This window comes from Terrapene carolina, unplaced genomic scaffold (genome assembly GCF_002925995.2).
Source record: "Terrapene carolina triunguis isolate 2854851 unplaced genomic scaffold, T_m_triunguis-2.0 Scaffold183, whole genome shotgun sequence".
NCBI classification, from domain to species: domain Eukaryota; kingdom Metazoa; phylum Chordata; order Testudines; family Emydidae; genus Terrapene; species Terrapene triunguis.
Genome location: NW_020664534.1, coordinates 3,369,629 through 3,392,361, shown reverse-complemented (window position 1 = coordinate 3,392,361; position 22,733 = coordinate 3,369,629). Strand labels below are relative to the sequence as shown.

General features: G+C 43.5%; 1 protein-coding gene across 1 annotated transcript in view; it reads left to right on the top strand.

The window, feature by feature from the left end:
- Positions 1–22,733, top strand: part of MOCOS (molybdenum cofactor sulfurase) — a 388,002-nt gene that overhangs the window by 223,587 nt on the left and 141,682 nt on the right. The window contains exon 5 of the mRNA XM_026654152.1: positions 951–1,027. Coding sequence (XP_026509937.1) covers positions 951–1,027 — 77 coding nt within the window. The remainder of the gene's footprint in view (positions 1–950; positions 1,028–22,733) is intronic.

Below are 22,733 nucleotides of genomic sequence, written 5' to 3'. Positions count from 1 at the left end.
TTGAGTCAGACTCATGCTCCTTCTAGTCCAGTATTGTGTCAGTGGCCAGTACCAAATGCTTCTGAGAAAGGTACAAAAAACCCCAGATCAGGTTGATGTGGGATAATCTGCCCCCATCCTAATCCCTAATAATTAGAGATTGTTTTAAACCCCGAAGCATAAGATTTTATCTCCCTTCCAATCCTCTTGCCATTAGCATTCATTATTATAATTCTGAATATTCTTTTTATCCATGTAAACATCCAATTACTCTTTGAATCATGCTTAATTTTGGCTTTAGTTTCATTCTAGGGGAATGAGTTCAACTGTCTAATTACATGTTGTTTGAAAAAGTGTTTCCTTTTATCAGTTTTGTATTTGTCACCTTTCAATTTTATTTCACGTCCCCTTGTTCTAACATTATGAGACTGGGAGAACAGAAGCTCCCAGTCTACCTTCTTACCATTTCTAATGAACAGTGGTGTTAGAGTGGACTTATTTTCCATTTCCAGTAGCAGTGCAGGGTGGGAACTGTGTTACCGTTTTCCCTCCTTGCCCTGGGGAAGGGAAGCAATTTATTACTTGCATTAGTTGGATCGGTGTGGGGGGGAGGGGAAGAGGCAGAGCTCCAACTTTTCCCCAGCCCTTCCTGACTAGCTAGTTAGGAGGAGGAGTCAGCATTGCATAGTGCTCTGTACCCCTATGCCCTCAGACCCAAGGTCGTGCAGGAGAGTCTTGTTCCCCTGGCGGAGGTGCACAGTCCTTTTGGAAATCTAGCCCGAAGAGTATATTCTGACTTCACAGGATAGTACAGGAGTGGGAGATGAATCCCTATGGGAAGAACTCGTTTCTCTGGGAATTAGTTTCACTAGATTTCTAATAGTGATATGAAATGTATTTAAAATCATGTGTGTGGAGTAGCTATGTGATTTGTTTATTGGGCTCATTTGTTCCCCTCTCCTTTTCTGTAGGTTTGAAGATGGCACCGTTTCGTTCCTTGATATCATTGCACTGAAACATGGATTTGATGCTTTGGAAAGACTTACAGGTCAGTCGCACACATAATTCTAACTCCGAAGAGGAAAGTTCCAGATTAATACACAGGGCTTGATTCTGATCTTGTTGACACCACTAACTTAATTCAATTGGATAGAGTTATGACTGATATTCACTAGTGTGAGATTGGAATCGTGCGTGTCAGTGGTGTATTCAATTTTAAAATATCAGATTTTTCCAAGCCATTTTGCCATTATCTATAAGAAAAACAAAACATGGATGGGATTCTTCTAAATAAACGTGTAAAGTTTTGAGCAGGTGACGCATTTGTAACCTGAATCACATTCACAGCTATACGGAAGGATTTAGTAGAAAAATATTTGCATTAATTAGCTGGGCTTCATTCAGCTGTAGTTGGCAGCAGTAATTTTTCCTACTGCATATTAGAACTTGATGATGTGATTTGGTGCTGAAGAGCTATTTTGTGATAGGGAAACCAGTAAAAACAATTTAGTGAATTCCCAAAAGCTTCTTGTTAAATAAGAAATAGTGTTCCATTGTCTGTTTGGCTATGTTCAGGCAGTAAACTTTCCAGGCAATTTTACTTTTTACACCAGTCTATATTGCATTATCATGATGTCTTTTAATGGAAACCATTCTAAAATAGATTGCATTTTACATTTCTTATTCAGCCTTTTCTTCTGGGCAGCTACATCTCAGGGGAAAAAAACATACATGACTGTGAAGCCACTGTAGAAATAATTTAAGGATTTGAGCATGAGTAATCACTTTTTAGATCATTCATAGAAGAATCTGAAAGATATTGATGAATTCAGTTCTGTAGAAGGCTTTCTGTCCTCGGCTGACATTTAAAACTAATCCTATGAGTGAATTTTTGTGTTGTCTCATTTTTATTTTTTTCATAAATATTTATATTATATAATTCAAGTGTGACTCTCTGCATAATTAGATGGCATTGTTATAACAATCAGATCTGATATAGTAGCCCACCTAAGTAGTGACATGCATCCATTGGGAAAAAATAGTAATCCCCTCTCTCAAAAAAAAATCTTCCTATTGAGATGCACACCACGTTCAATGAAATTTGCAATCTCCTTTCACATTTGGGTAAGTGATTTCCTTTCTGCTGTGTTGTCTCCTACATGGTAGTAGGACACAGTTAAATAAAATGAAAAGTATTTTCAACTTCTGTTAGCAATTGCCACTGAAAAATATTGAGGTTTATTAAATGTTATCCATATATTTACCCATATTTATTACTATCATCCCATAGTCTGTTGGGTGGATCACATAAAAAGATGCATATGGGTGAGTGCTACTCATTGGTTTATGGAATGAAAGTTCTCCAGAAACTAGACTATATCTCCGCAGAAGGTCCACTAGGGAGGAGGTTACAGTGGCTACATTGCCATAGCCTCCTTTAGGCAGGAGATTAGGGAGTTTTAAGGAAACAAAACAGTCCCCAAAATAGGGTTGCCAATTTTGGTTGGTATTCCTGGAGGTTTCATCACATGACATAATATTTAATTAAAGATTAATCTCTTAATTCCTGGACACTCCAGGACAATCCTGGAGAGCTGTCAACCATACCCTAAAAGGGGCATGAACCAGGCTACCAGGAGATGTCCTGATTCAGAACCTTCTCTGTATGAGCTCCTGCAAAGCTGTTGGCAGGAATCAAAGCTGCATTCCCTGGTGGAAAACTTTGGAGTGAAGGGAATTAGAACCAACAGTTCCATGTTAAAGTGAGTCTCCCAGAGACACAAAAGGTCTTCTTGACTCCAGGATGTGTAACGCATTATTCCTTGCATCAGCTGGTGCTTATCTGGCCAAGTGTCACAAATCCATGAGATGACCATTAGTGCTAGATTTTGCATTTAAATCAGATTTATCTGAAAGATACATAAAATTACATGAAGCTCCCTATTGACCACATATATGATGAGGCTTAACTGCATTTTTACTTATATGCACATAGAATATATTGTGCTTATGGAATGTGCTCTTGGCATATCAGTTTCAGGCAGAAATATAGGTATAGGTGATGTGTAAAGCCTACATCTCTCAACTTTCTTCAACTCACTCTTCAATTTGTTATTTTCAAGCACATACCTGACATAACAGTGGCCCCAATCCAGAAAGGCACTAAGCATCTGTGGGGCATTTGTAATACCTGGTGGCTGTTGTGGTGATTTCAGATGTTCAGCGCCTGAGGATTTGGCCCAGTGTTTGAAAAGTGGCTGTGTTCCTTCCTGATGTCCCAAGGATTTTGTGAGGAGCCTTCTGTGACCCGGGGTGCCTGGGGCAGCCCTCACTGGAAATGCCAAGGTCAGGGCAGGCTGTAAAACGGAGAGCAGATACTCCCAAGACTGGTGGGTAACACTGAGGTTAAACTCCCCAACTAGTCACAAACTGTGCTTCTGATCCTCCACACTGATTATCAAGAAGCAAAAAAAGAAATCACACAGCCACCTTTATTGCATTCCAGTTCTCTGGCTCCCAGTCAGCACATAGGACCAGTTCAGTGAGAAGTTATTTAAAAAAACTCTGCTCACATATACAAAATGTTCTTCTGACCCCAAAGGGTCAGCCACATTACCAGGTCAGTATAGATTTGGATCTTACCCAAAATACCATGTTGCCAGCCAATCCTTTAGTGTCTAAAATTAAATGTTTATTATAAAGAAAAAAGAAAGAAGAAGAAGAGAGATGTAAAATGGTAAAACAGTCAAATACATACAAAGACTTCAAAGTCCATATATCAGGCACCTAGCAGTATTGGTGAGTTTGCTGGCTTGAAAGTCCCTCTGGAAAACATCCACAGCTTGGATGGGTCATTCAGTCCTTTGTTCAGAGCTTCATTTGTAGAAATGTTACTCCAGAGGTAAGAAGCCGGAATGAAGACAATTTTGGAAAAGATGCAACTGCCTTTTATAGTCTTTTTGTCATGCCGCTTGTGCCACCTTTGTCCCAAACACAAGCTGCCCAGCACATGGCTTGGAAGCCTTAGAGTTCTGTCCATAGGCATGTCCCTGCATGCCTTGCTGAGTCATAAGGTGTATCCCTTGCCTTCTCTCAATGGGTCAATTGTATAGCTGATGGTCCTTAATGGGCCATCAAGCCGGCTAGGCAGTGCTGATGCCAAACTTTCTGGGGGTGTCACCCAGAAGCATAGTACAAGTTTTGTAATACGGACATACATACATCTCTATAACCCAAAATACAAAGGTGATACAAACACATAAATGAGATTATCACATCTGGCAAATTATAACATTTTTGCAGATATCTTACATGGCATATCTGGCATAACTCACTGCAATTTTACAATATTGGTATTCATAATATCCTCAAGTGCCCCCCCTCCCCGATTCCATATAGTGTCACAACTTCTATAGCTCCTCAAGGGCCTGCTCCTCTTGAAATCAATAGCAGAGCTTTCATTGACGTTAATGAGAGCAGGATTGAGCCCCAAATGAATAAGGAGATTTTGGATGCTCTCCGTATACAGACGACAGTTCAGAAATGGAGCCTTTGGTATATTGTTGATCTATCCATAAAATAAACTGCTTTAATAGTATGTATATTCACTACACAAACCTGTTCTGTGGTGAAGGAGCAGTTCTGTGGAATTCAGGAGCAAACTTCTTTGGTTGACAGTGCACAAACATTACCAGGGACCTGACAGGAAAGGAGGCAAAACATCATCCCTCCCAATGCATTTCTTTTTTCATCTTAGCTTCCTTCTGGCACCTATTTCAGCTGAACAATTTATAAATCTAATGAGGGTACTAGGCTGAAGAAAAAACTGCTCCCCTCCAGTCCTGGTCCCAGATAAGCTGTATGGTAATAATGTGATGACGGGATAAATATAGGCATGAATGAACAGTTTGAGGCCTTTTGTTCCCGCTTTTGATTTGCTTCCTGGTCTGTATCAGTGATGAAAATCTAAGACCATATACACACACAAAAAAGACTTTGTGTGTATGTAGATTTGTCTAAATTCTCTGCAGTGTCTTTTGTCTTCTAATTTTGGACTAATTCATTTGTCACTGGTGGACTTTTTTATTTTACCTTTTATTTCTTTATCTTTTTCTCCCTTTTTTTTTTTTTTTTGAGGAAGCATTTTCTATGTCTGGCTTGTATGTCAGTTCTGGTCATGAATTTTCTGTAGAATACAAACTAATGCTTCAAGGCAAGAATAAATTCCTTCACAGGGACAGACTTGAAATGATAGCTTTCTGTGTGAAAAGATCTGTCTCCGGTATTTTGGATACATCAAATTTTATTTTCTCTATCACTCATCAGTAGCCATGTTTAACTGCAAATCGGATGTATTTATACTACTCTGGAGTGAGTGTGGTGAATAATAGTATTTGCTTCATTAATAAAACCCTCTTTTGACCATGTTCTTGGCCAATATGGGTGAATAAATGGTCTTGTAATGAGCTTATGGTGTTCATTATCACCTTCAGAAGAATTATACATTACTTACTCTCGAGTCTAAAACACTTGTGGATGGTTTGATAAGTTTGCCATAATTTTTTATATAACAATGCCTGTACATTGAAATAACTTCATAGAATAATTCAGAATTCTTTCTTGCAATACACTGTAGATAAATTTATAAATTAAATATTAGGATGAACTTTGATTTTTTTCCTCACTGATATCTCTTACTATAAGGTTGACTTTTTTTTTTTTAACCCTTTTTTGAAATTGGAAATTTTAGTGATCTTTTTAAAGTGAAAATGAGGAGGCGTTTGGTTTTGTTTTAAATATTCTTTAAAAAATTGGAAAACTATCACTTTAGTTGTGGGGAGGAGGGCGGGGATTGTGTGTTTGGGCGTTTCAGATTTGGTTTTCCATCTCCCCCTTCCCGACTCCTTGCTTTTCAGTGGCAACATGGAAAAGGGGAGGAAAAGAAAAATAAAGGGGGAGCGAGTGGAGAGGGAGAGGAAAACATTCTAAAATGAAAGATGACACCTAAACAGTGTGATAAAAATGTTCACATAAACATTTAAAATAAACTAAAAAGTATTGCTTTTTGAAACCTGTGTGGAACAAAAGTGACTTAGTAATTTTTCCCAGTTTCTTGACCAGCTGTACCTAATTATGTTCAGTCACAAGATTAAGCAGTAATTCTTCTGTGTGGCAAATCTAGCTAAGGTTCTTCTGTGGCCCCCATTACAGTAGTATCTGAGTGCCTCCCAATTTTAATGTCTTTGTCTTGACAACATCCCTGTGAGAGAGGGAAATACAGCTGCACTGGGAGAAAGGGATAAAATGGGACCCAGATGGGGCCACCTCTGCATCCTCCTGGGCAAGGGTGACCCTCCTCCGCGACTCTGGGGAACTAAGATCCAGGTGATGTCCTTGGAGGAAAATTGAAAAGCAGCCATCCAGAGCTCCAGCCAGTAGGACCAGGAGCAGCCAAAGCAGGGATCTAAATATTTCAGGCAAACCTGTCGAATTTTCTGCAACTTCCTCTGTCCTGTGCTGATAGGCTGTTTGCTCCAATCCTCCTTCTTCATCTCAGTTTCATCTGCCCCTTCTTCATTTTCCTCCCCTGCTGTGTTCCCCTCACCCACCCACCCTTCCCCTCCTTCTTCCCATTTAGGGCATCCCCTCCAGACTAAACCCATTTAAAAAAGAATTTTTGGAACTGATATGACGTTTGCCACCATCAAATTGTTCACTCTGCTTCTGTGTTCTACCCTTTCCCCTGCCCTCTGTAAGCTCTTTGGGGCAGGAACCATCTACTACTCTGTGTTTGTACAATGTCTGTCACAATGGGACCCATGCTTGATGGGCCCTGAGGTGCTATCATAATAAACATGATTAATAATAATGTCCCCATTTTACAGATTGGGAACTGAGGCACAGAGAGACTAAGTGACTTGTTCAAGGTCCCACAAGTCTGTGGCAAAGCAGGAAATTGAATGCAGGCTAGTTAACCAGTGGACAAACTGTTTACTCCAAACTATGCCTATAATTCATGTGGTCCTGTAGCAGCATTTGTGGTCTCATATTATTCTAATTTTGTGTTCAAAATAGATAGGAATTTACCCCCTCTTCTTGTGCCCATCACACTGAAACTTAAATGATTCCAAACCCATTTTCTTCTCTTCACTACTTTCACTAAACCCTTACTTCCAGTTTACTAAGGCCTTGTCTACGCTGGTGGCAGCATGCAGGGTACATGTAGCTACACAGTGCAGTGAAAAGCAGGCTGTGTCCACACAGTGGTGTGCAGATACATGCAGCAGTGAAAGGCTCTATAAGCGGGGGAGGCAGAGGGGAAATGCTCCAGCAGCAGGGAGCTGTGGAGCCTTTCCCCACTGCCTCTCCCCCTGCCAGAGCCTTTCCCTGCTGCCAGATTCTTTCACTGTGGCAGAGAAAGACTCCAGCAGTGGCAAGGCAGCGGGACACTGCGCTACAAAATGTAGCAATGTAGACATGAGAGGCACTGCTTGAGCGAGTACAGAGCCATGTAGGGTTCTGGCATGTCTTTACTCTACTTACCTAAGCCGTGCCTCACTGTCTACACTGCTTGGGGTGACCGTACCTTCCATTTGGTCAGGACAGTCCCCTTTTTAAGCCCTGTCCTGGCTGTCCCAACTTTTTTGGCAAAACTGTGCATTTGGGATCAACTGTGATCATCAGCTGGCAAAAGCAAACTGTACAAATGAGCAGTTTTGCCAAAAACGTGGAGCGTGACCCCTAGTGGGGTGCAGAGGAAAGTGGTGGGGGACGAGCAGAACACCAGCCCTGTGCAGGAGGGAGGGCTCAGAAAAGTGGCTCGGGCCTGGCCAGCCCCACACGGGTGGGTGGCAGGGGGTCTTGGGCTGGCCCCGCATGCACAGGGCCGGGTCTAGGCACCAGCAAACCAAGCACGTGCTTGGGGCAGCACATTTTCAAGGGCAGCATTCTGGCCATTTTTTTTTTTGTGTGCTTCCGGCAGCAAATGCCTAGAGCTGGCCCTGGCAACAGCAGCACGTCGTGCGTGGGAGGCGCCCTGTAGGCGCTGCGGTTCGCGCCGCGGGGGAGCAGCGCCCACACCTTGTTTCTGGGTCGGGCAGGCTTCGAGCGGGGGACACTCAGGCTGGGGGACACCCCACGGGGCACACGGAGCCGCCTGCAGGTGCCGCAGGGCGGCTGCCCCCAGCGCTGCAGCCCGGGCTGGGCGAAGCGGCCCAAGCCACCCAGGGACTGTGGCAGGGCGGCCAGAAGCAGCAGCAGCGGCAGGGCCATAGAGGGTGGGGCGCTGTCGTGCAGGGCCTGCGTCCCGCTCTCCGGGGGTCCGCTGCCTCTGAGGCTACCCTGCCCTGGCTCCTCAGCCATCTGCCAGGGCGGTCCCCCAGCTCTGCCCTCCCGGGTCCCAGACGGTCCTGGAGGCGGGAGCCCTGGATGGAGGGACCCTGGGCTGAGGCGCGGCCCGGGAGACCCGCTGCTTACCCCGACCCTGCCAGCGCCGGACCGGCTGGAGGTGAGGGGGGAGCGGGCAGAGTCATCACTGGTGGGGGGGAGCCCAGGGCTGGGGCGGCAGGGGGTGCAGGTGGGGGGGGAAGAGAGAGCCCAGGGCTGGGGTGGCAAGGGGTGCGGGTGGGACGGGGGAAGAGAGAACCCAGGGCTGGGGTGGGGGGCAGCCAAAAATTTTTTTGCTTGGGGCAGCCAAAAACCTAGACCCAGCCCTGCGCATGCAGGGGGTAGAGGGAAGCCTCTGTCTAGTCCTGGTTGGGTAGCGAGGGGGGCTCGGGCCAGTCCCACGGGTGGGCAGGTGGAAGAGGGGCTTGAGTCAGCCCCATTAGTGGGCAGGTGGCAGAGGGGCTCCAGCTGGCCCTGTGCGGGCGGGTGGCAGGGTGGGGGCTCGTGCCAGCCTCACGCACGGGGGAGAAAGGAGGGCCTTGGGCCAGCCCCGCAGGCAGGAAGCAAGGAAGGCTGGGAGGGGGGAGCTTGTGCAGGGCCTCAGGCCCCCCTGTGCAATGTCCCATTTTCCTTTTGGGAAAATGTGGTCCCCCTAACACTGCTATATGTACCTGTGCTAACAGGGTGTGCAGCGTAGGTACTCTACAGTTGCCATAAGTGTAGACGTAGCCTAAACAGCAGAATATTTTTCATTAAGAGCTTGATCCTGCAGCGACCAGATCAGGTATTTATAACCATGAAGAGCCCTGAAAGGTGATTGGAAGATGTGGTGATATGTCGAGCATGACCCGTAGTATGGAGCAGTAGTGCATTATTCAGTACAAAATGTCTTCTGCAAGCCTGCTTACAATACTCAGTATTAGGGTGAGCTTTCTGAGCCTTGACTCAATAGTACCTGGAGAATTGCTAGATGGTCAGATAAGATATATTTATTTATGTTCCTATTTTGTTTTTAATATAAAATAACATGTTCTGGTGATGTTGATCTAATGGATGAAGGCTATGGATGGAGGTTATCTAGGGTTTTAGAACTTAAGCTGTGGTTTTTCATTAAGTTGTATCACCTGTCAATTCAGGACCCTGGTATGTGATATCAGGAGAAAAGAAAGCATTTAACTATGATAGATCCTACTTGTAAGCATGAATCAGAACATAAAATGTGCCTACTTGGGCATGTGTGCCTGTGCATCTGTCCCTATACCCACCTGCCCCTTGACTTTGTGCAAAGATGTGATGCACTACTCATAATGATATATTGATGTTTCTGGCCAAATTTGATGTATAAAAATAAAAGAGAAGACTAGTTCATAAACACAGAAGATTATGCCTGATTACATGAAAAAATTCATAGACACGGTTTAAAAAAAAACCCTTAGCCAGATCATGTTTTTCCACATATAATAGGAGTGTATGGGTGTGTTCCTGTGATCCACACATGCCAAGTTTTGTGCAGCTCTGTATGACATATATGCAAATTACTTTATTTTTATTTCATTTTCATTTATTATATTTTCAAATAATTTACATATAAATATAGTATCATCTTAACAAATATTTAGTGGCTTTGCACTGGTGAAGCATATCAGCATATTTCACCAGTGTTCGGCGCCTGGCCAAAACGAATGGGGGGAGGGGTATACGCTGTATCAACAACCACCAGCTGGGGATGTCAGAATTGAGGTGAGCATTCCAACCTTAATACAGCAAGTTTCTTGTGTGTGTGGATTATGCTACAGACTTTAATTTCACATTTCCATGTTTACATATTGTCCCTTTCCCTGTATGGATTATCTTTAGACTTTGAACCCAGTACCTTCAGAGCAAAGACCCCTGCCACTTGAGCTTGAGGAGTAATTGTTGGCAGTTGTATAAGTTATATTTTCATTGACCAGTCCCTAGAGGGAGACATGATACAAACCCTTTGCAAGTAGGTTATACAATCATTTGTGAGAGACTAGTGGCATGTTAGATAACAGGTTCCGGGGCTCTATTCTTTTCTTTGGGAGCAGAGTGTGGTCAAGTGTTTAAAGCAGCAGTTACGGACTGGATAGCAAAGTACACATATTCCATCTGAAAAGCCTATGTGAGTGAATGGATGACTTGGCTCAGTTATACTACAGATGTGGATTGTATTCCCAGCTCTGCCTTAAGTGGCATCATGAAATCTCTGTTACCTTATTTATGAAATGAGAGAAATAACAGTTTACTGCCTCTTAGGGTAAAGATTTGAGACCTTGGTCTGTAATAAGGGTTGTGCAGTGTGTAGAAATATTAACAACAGTCAGGAGGTAATACCAGAACCTATTTTTCCCCTGGCTCCTAGCTTGGTGCAACTTCTCCCAGGGCAAAAGGTATCTGTGTATCTCTTTCCTGGCCTACTCACCCCCAGATGCCTGGTAGACATGAAAGAGTTGCCAATGCAAGTGCCATGCAAGATGCTTGACATTTGGCAGTCAGGTCATTCCTTGTGTGAAAGGAGGACTTGAATAAGGATTGTGGGATAAGTTCCTATAATAGTGTCTTTTGGAGCTCCCCTTCTAAATTGAGAATGTGTGAAATGACCATAAAATCAAATTGAGAACTAGACATTTTTTCATTTTTAATTTTTGAAATATAGGGCTTGGTTTACATGTGACCTTTAGCCTAGGAACTTACTTCCCTGTTGTGCTCTTTTTCTTATAACCTCAGATAAGGGATATTGAAATATTTTCTATTTATATAAGATTTTTATAAAGTTACAGCTATAAATCATAATTAAAAGGGAAATGAAAAAATATGCATAAATTAAATTCCATTAAAATGTTAAACAATGTTCTGCATTTTCAGTTAATTATTAATATCAATAATTAAAAAGGAAAACACAAACAAAAACATGTTACTGTGTGGATATATTTTTCCTTGACTGCTGTATGATCTGTTTCCTTACCAAACACACTTGGGGACTTAATCTTGACAGGCTGGTGAAACAGAGTTAATATATATGAAAAATAAGAGAAGTCTTTGGTTAGAGAATGTATTGGTTTTTGGCATTCATAAAAGTATGCATCTCGTTGGAATCTTATATGTGCACTTTAGTCATCCTTTAGCAGATGTCAAGGTTCTAATTCCAATGCATATTGGGTACCATAGCAAGGATTACCTTATTTCATTTCTTACATTTTTAATTTCTGAACTAACTGGATCCAGCTGTTCCAGCTCTTAATGAAATGCAGAGATTTTATGCTAAATTCAGAAGGGCTAAATTAAAGCAAAATAAAATTTGCATATTGTGTAAAACTCCACTTGTTCAGCAGCTCCAGATTATATGGTGCTAATCACAAATACTAGATATAGTAAATCCTCTTGAAGTCACCCTGCGGTTAAGTCAACTGCTTTATGGTCTTTGACATATACCCATGAAATATGTAATCAAGTCTGTTTGACGTCCTTTTCTAATTACTGTGTATATATTTTAAACAGATGCCTTGCCAGCTGATCTGTGCCTTATGAGACCTTTTTTTCACTATTAATCAGAAAACCGCTCTATATGTGAAAGGCAAGTGCCAATTAAAAGAAACTAATATTAGTTTCACTGTTCAGAAACTGAGTTTACAAATAAGACGAATGCCAGATAATCTATAGATGTAAATAAAATATAAGGATCACTGGAATGGTATCCATTGGGGGTACAATTATTTTATAGTGTACTGTGCTGTTTTAGAATATTATAAAAATAAAAACTTGTTGTGCGATATGCTGATTTTTGGTAAGACAGGAAATATTAAGTAAATAATATTCTCTGTTGGAAATAGGAATGGTTAACAAATATGCCATATTCTAGAAAGGATGGTTGTGTTTCTCCAAAAGCCAGAGTTTAATTATTTTCAAGAATGAATATTTTATTTATTTTACTGTCAAGAATTCTAACATATAATTTCAGCCTTTTGTGTTATTAGGTAGCATAGTGGGGTCTATGACGAGGTGCTATGATAATACATATAATAATAATAATAATTAAGAAGATATATTTTGCAAGATATTAGGAGGGCAAAGGAATATTTAATGAGCTAGGAGTCATTAGACATGAAATAAATAACAACTGATTGTTACGGTGTTAGCTACTTTAAAATAAAAGTCTTCAGAAATAATCTGTAAAGTTTATTTTTTCCTAACTTTAAAGTGAAAAGATGTAAATTGACCCATGGCTCATACTGAAGTTTATAACTGCTTATATTAACGACAACATGTTTAGCAGAGACATCTGCTGGTTGTCTTTAAAAAATGAACCAGCAATCCAATGTTTAAATATTAGGACTCTATTTCTCTCACTTCTACAAGGAAGATCTTTTAAAAAGAAAACTAAAAGGGTTTTGAGTCTTTACGTGAATACCCAAAGCATTAATACTATTACTTCAGAGGAAACATTATAGGTATAATCAAATAAAATAATTACCAAAGGTAAAATAATTTTCTTGTTGCATTGTTGAGGTCACTTCCTGTTGAATCTGAACATAATTGGAGATTATGAGTCGAAAAAAACAAACAAAAAAAATAGGCGGGCGAGAAATACCCCAATTGAAGACATCAGTACCGATACTAAAATGATACAGTAGCCAAACTAAGTCTCCATTGTCTTTAATGTGGTGAATAAGAAGAGTCAGCACATCACACACACTAACTGATTTAATGTCCAGTACTTACCCCATTCTTCGAGTTTGCCGTTCTTGTTCAATAGAATAACAAAAAATAATTATCAGCCTAAGCTTTCTCTTTAGCTTGGTTTGTTTGGTTCTCTCAATAAGGCCCTACTTTTCCTCTTATATCTCAGGGTATGTCTACACTACGAGAGTAGTTCGATTTTACTTAAAGCGAATTTGTGGAACCGATATTACAAAGTCGAACGTGTGTATCCACACTAAGGTCAGTAATTCGACTTTGTGAGTCCACACGAACGGGGCAAGTGTCGACATTGGAAGTGGTGCACTGTGGGTAGCTATCCCACAGTTCCGGCAGTCCCCGCTGCCCATTGGAATTCTGGGTTGAGCCCCCAATGCCTGCTGGGGCAATAAATGTGTCGAGGGTGGTTTTGGGTAACTGTCGTCATTCAACCCTCACTCCCGCCCTCCCTCCATGAAAGCGCTGGCGGGCAATCAGTTCGCACACTTTTCTGGTGATTGACAGCGCGGATGCCACAGCACTGCGAGCATGGAGCCCGCTGTGATCATCGCTGCAGTTATGGCCGTTGTCAACACCTCGCGCCTTATCATCCACCTTTTTCAGAGGCAGATGCTGAGAAATCGGGCGAGGAGGCTACGGCAGCGCGGTGAGGACATTAAGTCTGAGAGGGGCACAGACCTCTCACAAAGCACGGGACCCCGTGCCGTGGACATCATGGTGGCAATGGGTCATGTTGATGCTGTGGAATGGCGATTCTGGGCCCGGGAAACAAGCACGGACTGGTGGGACCGCATAGTGCTGCAGGTCTGGGATGAATCACAGTGGCTGCGAAACTTTCGCATGCGGAAGGGAACTTTCCTGGAACTTTGTGAGTTGCTGTCCCCTGCCCTGAAGCGCAAGGACACCCAGATGCGAGCAGCCCTGACTGTCCAGAAGCGAGTGGCCATAGCCCTCTGGAAGCTTGCAACGCCAGACAGCTACCGGTCAGTCGCGAATCAATTTGGAGTGGGCAAATCTACCGTGGGGGTTGCTGTGATGCAAGTAGCCAACGCAATCATTGAGCTACTGCTCTCAAAGGTAGTGACCCTGGGAAACGTGCAGGTGATCATAGATGGCTTCACTGCGATGGGATTCCCAAACTGCGGTGGGGCTATAGATGGCACTCACATCTCTATCCTGGGACCGGACCACCAGGCCAGCCAGTACATTAACCGAAAGGGCTACTTTTCTATGGTGCTGCAAGCACTGGTGGACCATAGGGGACGTTTTACCAACATCAACGTCGGATGGCCGGGCAAGGTTCATGACGCTCGCGTTTTCAGGAACTCTGGTCTGTTTAAACGGCTGCAGGAAGGTATTTACTTCCCGGACCACAAAATAACTGTTGGGCATGTGAAGATGCGTATAGTGATCCTCGGGGACCCAGCCTACCCGCTAATGCCCTGACTCATGAAGCCCTATACAGGCGCCCTGGACAGTGAAAAAGAACTCTTCAACTACCGGCTGAGTAAGTGCAGAATGGTGGTGGAGTGTGCTTTTGGACGTCTGAAGGGGAGATGGAGAAGCTTACTGACCCGCTCTGATCTCAGCGAAACCAATATCCCCATTGTTATTGCAGCTTGCTGTGTGCTCCACAATCTCTGTGAGAGCAAGGGGGAGATGTTTATGGAGGGGTGGGAGGTTGAGGCAAATCGCCTGGCTGCTGATTACGCCCAGCCAGACACCTGGGCGATTAGAAGAGCCCAGCGGGATGTGCTGTGCATCCGGGAAGCTTTGAAAGCTAGGTTCCAGAGTGACCAGGGTAACCTGTAACTATTACGTTTTTTTTAAACAGAAGCTGAACCTGCCCCCGTTTCTTTACCCAGTTAATGTTGACTATCCTCTCCAGTTACCAACCCCCTCCATTTGGAGGGAAGGAAAGGACGTATCAAATCTTTGGGAATGAGAGCCTTCTGTTACTTGAGCAGTCTGCAGGGGTAGAGTGACTGTTTTCATGGCCCCTGCAGCCCCTTCTTCTTGGGCCTTTGGGTGAGGGGGGGATGGGACTTTGTGGCGGGGGAGGGTGGTTAGCGATAGAATGCAGCGGGGCTCTGTCCTCCTGCCTCCGGTCCTGCAGAACATCTACAAGGCGCCGGAGCATGTCCGTTTGCTCCCTCATTAGTCCAAGCAGCGTTTGAGTCACCTGCTGGTCTTCCTGCCGCCACCTGTCCTCCCGTTCGCTGTGCGATCGCTGGTATTGCGACATGTTCTCCCTCCACTGGGTCTGCTGTGCTGCCTTGGCTCGGGAACAGACCATAAGTTCTGAGAACATCTCGTCCCATGTCCTTTTTTTTCGCTGCCTGATCTGCGCCAGCCTCTGGGAGGAGGATGCCGGGGTAGCTCGGGAGACACTCGCAGCTGTGGGATGGGAAAAAGGGAGTGAATTCCTCAAAAAGATACATTTTTGCAAACAATGAATATAGTCTTTCTCTGTGAACAAGACCATGCACAGTACCTATCACATGTGCACTCAGTACAAGGTCGAATTTTCTGTCTTCACATTGAGTGCCTGGGGTCTTGCTGTACAGATCACACAAGCGGGGCCGGACAACGGAATTCGGCTAGCAGGCGGACATGGTAAGCCGTAGACTTTTGGCTGCTTAAAGCTTAATTTACAGCAGTGCCCTCCTTTCACGTTCCAAGCAATGCTCCTAGCGTTGGCCAGTTCCTGCTGCCGGCGATCCAGCCAGCATGAACTCTGCCCCTGTCCCACCCCCATCGCGGCTGTCCCCGGGAAAGATCCCTGCATGCTGCTGGCGAACCGCTCAGCATGAACGGTTCGCCTCCCCACCCCCACCGCGTGGCTGTAAACCGCTGGTTACAGTTATTTTAAAGAACAGGCAATCAGTCCCCATACTAAAATTCCCCTAATTCAAAGCAGGTCACCATGAGTGATATCACTCTGATGAGGATTACGGAGGCAGAGAAAGACTGCATGCTGCGTGAATGCCAGCAAATACCAGGGCCGTATGCCGCCATGCTTTGCCAGGCAATGATACCGGAGTACCTGCTGCTAGCCTGGCGCGGAAAAGTTTCCTACCATGGAGGAGACAATAAGGCTGCTCTCCCCAGGAACCTGATGCAAAGGCTTTCACATTACCTCCAGGAGAGCTTCATGGAGATGTCCCAGGAGGATTTCTACTCTATCCCCAGACACGTTAACAGACTTTTCCAGTAGCTGCACTGGCAAGGACTAAAAAGTTAAGTGCCTAGGGCAAACTGATCATTAAAAACCCATTGCTAACATACCATGCCTATTCTATTCAAAATAAATGTTTAAAACACTTACCTACTGATCCTTCCCCTGATTCACGGTCCGGGTTACCGCCTTGGGAGGGTTGGTAGGGGATCTCCGTGAGGGTGATGAAGAGATCCTGGCTGTCGGGGAAATCAGCATTGAAAGCGCTGTCGACTGCCTCGTCCTCCTCATCGCCTTCCTCATCTTCCCCGTCCGCGAACATCTCCGAGGAAGCGGCCGTCGACAGTACCCTATCGTCAGAGTCCACGGACAGTGGTGGGGTAGTGGTGGCGGCCGCACCTAGAATGGAATGCAGTGCCTCGTAGAAACGGCATGTCTGGGGCTGGGATCCGGAGCGTCCGTTTGACTCTTTGGTCTTCTGGTATGCTTGTCTCAGCTCCTTGATTTTCACGCGGCACTGCGTTGCATCCCGGCTGTATCCTCTCTCCGTCATGGCTTTGGAGATCTTCTCGTAGATCTTCGCATTCTGTCTTTTCGATCGCAGCTCCGAAAGCACGGACTCATCGCCCCACACAGCGATCAGATCCAAGACTTCCCGATCAGTCCATGCTGGGGCCCTCTTTCTATTCTGCGATTGCATGGTCACCTCTGCTGGAGAGCTCTGCATCGTTGCCAGTGCTGCTGAGCTCGCCACGATGTCCAAACAGGAAATGAGATTCAAACTGGCCAGACAGGAAAAGGAATTCAAATTTTCCCGGGGCTTTTCCTGTGTGGCTGGTCAGAGCATCCGAGCTCGGACTGCTGTCCAGAGTGTCAACAGAGTGGTGCACTGTGGGATAGCTCCTGGAGCTATTAGCGTCGAATTCCGTCCACACTAACCCTAATTCGACATGGCCATGTCGAATTTAGCACTACTCCCCTCGTCGGGGAAGAGTACAGAAATCGATTTAAAGAGACCTCTATGTTGAAATAAATAGCTTCGTTGTGTGGACGGGTGCAGGGTTAATTCGAGTTAACGCTGCTAAATTCGACATAACCTCCTAGTGTAGACCAAGCCTCAGAGGGCTTGTCTACGCTGTTTTGCTGTCACTAGTGGACCTCCACCTGTTGCAGCACTGGTGGGAGTACTGCTGCCAGCAGAGGTTAAAACACTAGGGGCTGATGTACATTGTAGTTCCCACCAGTACTCCCACCTGTGGATCTGTGGCAAGGATAACAATGCTAGAAAATTAAACAAAAGTCTAATGTGGACAGTCAACCCTCTTTTATCTTAGTGACCTTGACCCCCTACCCCAGTCTGGTCTGGCTCTCTGCAGAAGCCAGCATGGATCAGCAGAATAGTCCTGTCTCTCCCTGCAGTAGGCTAAACCCTGATGTTCTCTTAACAGGTGTCCACTTATACCAGGACTGAATTTGGCATTAGGTCTACTTAAACCATCAAAGGAAGTCAAGAGATTAAGTATTTTTATGAATTTTAAACCTTTTTTTAAAAAAATGGTATGATAACTCTGCTTTTCAGTTTACTCTCTGCAATTTTAATTAGATTACTGTTCCAAGAGACTGAAAATGAGCTTATGATTGTGTTCTCCATGCATATCTTCTTTATTGTTGATTTCAATTTGTAAAATATATTAAATAATACCTATCATTTAAAGTCTGGATTTAAAATACTAATGGAGTCATAATAACAGACACGAGATTTTTCTGTTACAAACCTATAGTGGCAGTGGTTTGTTTTTAAAGTAATTGTATTTATTTTAGTAAAATGTTACTGTTCTCTGAGATAAATATTCACTGAGCCACTTTTGATGAAGAATATAGGCTACCTTCTTCAGTGTGTCAGAACTCTGGATGGTGTGATACTTTTTTGCCACCAAAGCCTGGGGGTAATTTCCAGCCCTTTGCCCAAATTAGTGGAGCTTCAGAGCTGCTCTTAATTATGCCAGCTTCCAATGGCCCCTTAAGTGTCATTGAGCACATGGACATTGCTAGAGCACCAAGTGGTAGGACAGGTCTTTGCCATTTGGGAATGTCTTCATGTCAGGGGTATCCTCAGTTACCCTTTGGGGACAGCTCGACGTCTCCTCTGCGTACCCAGAATGATACAAAAGGGACTTTGATGGGCCTAGTGTCTCACTCTGTGTTTTTTTCCCTTCAGTTCATCAGTTGTACATTTCCATTACATCCTATATTTATTTTGGTGACATTGGTGTATTAAACTAAAACAGCTTTACTTGTTTTGTGGAGGACCTAACCAAGAATTACAGTCTACTGAACTAACTTTAATACAAAGCCCTTATGATTTATTGAATTTAACTGGGTTGCTGCTAATACTGATTGTTTCATTGCGCTGTCTCAAATTAGGAGTGAAATTTCAATCAATACTATTATTTTGACTCAATTATTAGTTTCGGTATTTTTTTCACTGTATTAACTGAAATTCCTTGATGCTCAAACTCTTGGTTTGTATTTTAAAACATAAATTTGAGAAGCAGATGGAACCTTTACTGTCTTTTCTACTGCATGCTATGGCTCATAAGATTTTAAGATAATCATAAAAATCTATATATTTTGTAACCATTAGGCCATTGTCAATGATATCCTCAATACTATCAAATGGAGCTGAGCTTGGAAAAAGTACAGCAACACAAATCTTGAAAATTCTTCAGTAAGATACTATTGAATAAAGGCTACTTTGATATAGTTAGAGGAGGTAGACATGTAAGAGACTTCTTAGATTATTCAGTCCTTGGGACAGACTGGACAAAGTAACTTTAATAATAGGTCCAGCATAATCAGATCTCTGGCTACAATGTAGAGTATTACTAATAGCAGAAGCAATAGGGATTTAAGGACACCAGGTCTTTACTTACAAGTTTTGCTGACATACTATATTGGTGTGGAGTGATTTTTACACTATGGTTATGCTGGCAGAAGCCCTGGTGTAGGTGCAGTTACACCAGCAAAAAGTATTTTTGTGTTATACCTTATTTTGCCTGCTGAACTGGAATATGCTGTACTGGCAGAAGCACTTTTGCCAGTATAAGTTGAGTCTATAGTAGGAGGGTTTTGATGGTATAGCTATATTGGCAAAATGTCTAAGTGTAGACAAGCCTTTAGCTTGTGAGGAGGAAGAGAAATGACATTCAAATGTGAGGACCTGATTTTCTGATGACTTGCATCATGTGTAGTCATTTACCCCAGTGCAAAGTGAGTATGTAATGATACTATTCTGATCTGGCAGCATTTTATACCCACTTTCCACTTATGTAAATGAATGCCTGCAGTGCAAGGCAACGGATAATCAAGCCCTGGTGTTAGATCTCAGCTGGTGACACCAGTTCCACTGACACCAGTGGAGGATTTGCCCCCTGAAGGCTGCCACCAAAGAAGACAAGGTGGGTGAGATAATAACTTTTATTGGACAAGCTTCTGTTGGTCACAGAGACAAGCTTTTGAACTTACACAGAGCTCTTCTTCAGGTCTGGGAATTGTACTCAGAATGTCACTGCTAAATATAAGGTGGAACAGATTGTTTAGCATAAGTAGTAAACACATGGGACCTTTCATGTTGAAGTGGCCCATTAACACCTCTCCAGTCACAGGTGGGAAAGAGCAGGGGTTGGTAAAGTGGTTTACAGATTGTTTGTAATAAGCCATAAATCCAGGGTCTCTGTTCAGTCCGTGTTTTTTTAGTATCTAGAAAAGTTATGAATTTAAATTCCCAGGATCATCTTTTGAAGGTGTTGTACAGGTTTCATTTGAGGAAGATGACTAAGAGGTCGGATATAGAGTGTTTGCTTGTGAAAAATGTTCACCCACAGGTGATATGGTGTTTTTGTCTTTTATCATTTTTCTTTGTGAGTTCATTTGAGAGCATAGTGATTGTCTGGTTTCACACACATAGCTTTTATTGGGGCATTAACTGCACTGGATGAGGTACACCACAAGTTATGATAGGCATGTGTAGGACCCATGGATCTTGAATAGTGTCTTGATCATCATGGTGGTGGAGATATGTCTACAGGCTTTGCATCGTTGTTCTAGTATGGTCTGGTGCTGCTTTGAGTTGGCATGTCCAGGTTTGTGGGGAGCTTGCTTGATTATGAGCTTGGAGCTTTTGAAGGCCAGAAGAGGGGCTTCATAAAAGCTTTCTTTTAGGATGAGATCCCCATTGAGCATGGGTTGTAATTGTTTGATGATACCCCATTTGGATTCCAGTGCCAGGTGGCAATTAGAGGTGGGCTGTCAGAGGTGGATTTATTTCTAGATTGAAGTAGGTTCTCATGAGGTATTGGGGTGGCCTGTTCTGTGATCTTTTTCTGTAAGGATGCAGGGACTAAAACCTATGTCTGCAAAGCCTGGGATGGCTGATAGTCCCATAGTGCCACCAGGAGGCCAGACAGAGCCACACCCAGGGAACACTGTGGAGAACAGGCACCGCAGGAAGTACTCCCCAAGGACCCAGAATGGCAGTACCCTGCAGTCCTCTGATTGGCCAACCACCCTATTTGACCCTGGAAATTGTCTGGGCAACAACACAGACTTTGGGCTTGCTGTGACTGCAGACCTCACCTCATCTCCTGATCTCTGGCCTCTGATCCCAGGCTAACTCTGACCCTGATTCTTGCCTCCTGACTCCAGCCTGTTAACTACCTCTGATCTCCAGTCTCCGACCCCAACCTGACTTTGACCCCGACTCTTGCTTATTGAACCTGGCTCTCGCAATTCCTCCAATCCCTGCTCACTGACCACCATTCTTGATGTGTGGACTCCAGTCCAGCTGTGACCACTAGCCCAAACTGCTTATGCCCTGGTCCCTTACAACTTCTCTGGCGGAGTGTCCTTGTCTGCTGAAGGTGGTTTTAAGTGTATTAAGGTATATATCCCGGACTTTCTCCTTGGAGTATATTCTGTCGTATCTGAGTGCCTGGTACAAAAGATTTCTTGGTGTGTTTGGTGTCATTACTGAATCTGCGAAGGTAGGTGTGGTGATCTGTGGGTTTCTGGTATATAGTTGTCTGTAGGGTTCCATTGTTGAAGCTGATCATGGTATCCAGGTAGTTGATGCTAGTGTGGGAGTGTTCTAGAGGGTGTTTAATACCTAGGAGGTGGTTTTTGATGTTGTGTTGGAAATCTATGAGGGAGTTTAGATTGTCTGTCCAGGGGATGAAAGTATCATTGATGTATCTCAGGAATATCATTAGTTTTGTGGTGGATTTGTCCAGAAATTTTTCTTGAAGGTGGCCCATGAAGATACTGGCATATTGGGGAGCTATCCTAGTACCCTGGCTGTTCCCAAGGTTTGGACAAAGTGTTTCTTGTTGACAGTAATATTGTTATGGTGAGGATAAAACGTTTGAGTTTGGTGAGGATATCTGAGGGCTGTCCATTATCTTTAAATATTTGAGGCAGACAGCGATGCCGTCATTATGAGGGATGTTGGTGTATAGGGAGGTGACATTCATGCTGGCAAGGAGGGTGTTTTGAGAGAGGCTGTTAATGTTGCAGAGTTTGTGGAGGAAGTCACTTGTGTCCTGGAGGAAGCTGTCCCTTTGTGTGCTGAGTGGTTTGAGAATAGTTTCTGTGAGTCCCAATATTGCTTCAATAAGAGTGCCATTGCCAGATATGATGGGACTGCCTGGGTTCAGTTGTTTGTGTATCTTAGGAAGCATGTAGAAAGTCCCTGGGATGGGTTTGTGGGGGATGAGGTTGTAGAGTTTCTCTAGGAGTTGTTTGGGGAAGGATTTGTTGACATCCTTACATTCATGGGTAAATTATGGTGTGGAAGAAGATGCCATTTATAGGCATAGTTGTGAAACATTCTTAAAACATTAAGAACCAAATTCTCTGGTGCCATAACTCCATGGACATCAACAGAACTATGCCAGCAGAGAATTTAGTCCTGGACATCAACATGCCAGAAGGGAGATTGCATTATCGAGCTTTCTGTTCTGTTTCTTTTCCTGATGACACCCAAACTTTAGCAGCATGCTATAGCCGATATAATGTTTCTACTGAAGCTACAGATGAAATGTTAGATATTTGCACATCTTCCGTTCATTAGGAAGTTTAATCAAAGAGATCTAAGACTACAGAAGGAATGAAGTTTTTAGATGACTTAGGAAATGACTAGACTGATTGGTTGCTTATGGAGATATATATTTTTTTAAGGTTGCACTTATGTTTGGGGTGGCTTTTGTTTTGTTCTTTTTGTTTTGAGGTTAGGGTTTGATTATTTTTTCCAATATGTATTCAAAGGTCACACTAATGATAGGCTTCCCTTCTTGCAAGCAGATGTTAAGCACGAAGTGCTATTGCATTTGTTATTTTAATGTATGAGCATAAGCTATGTTGAATGAGGAAGAAAGTGATCATATGATTAAGAAGGAACTATGAATGTTCTATTTAATGG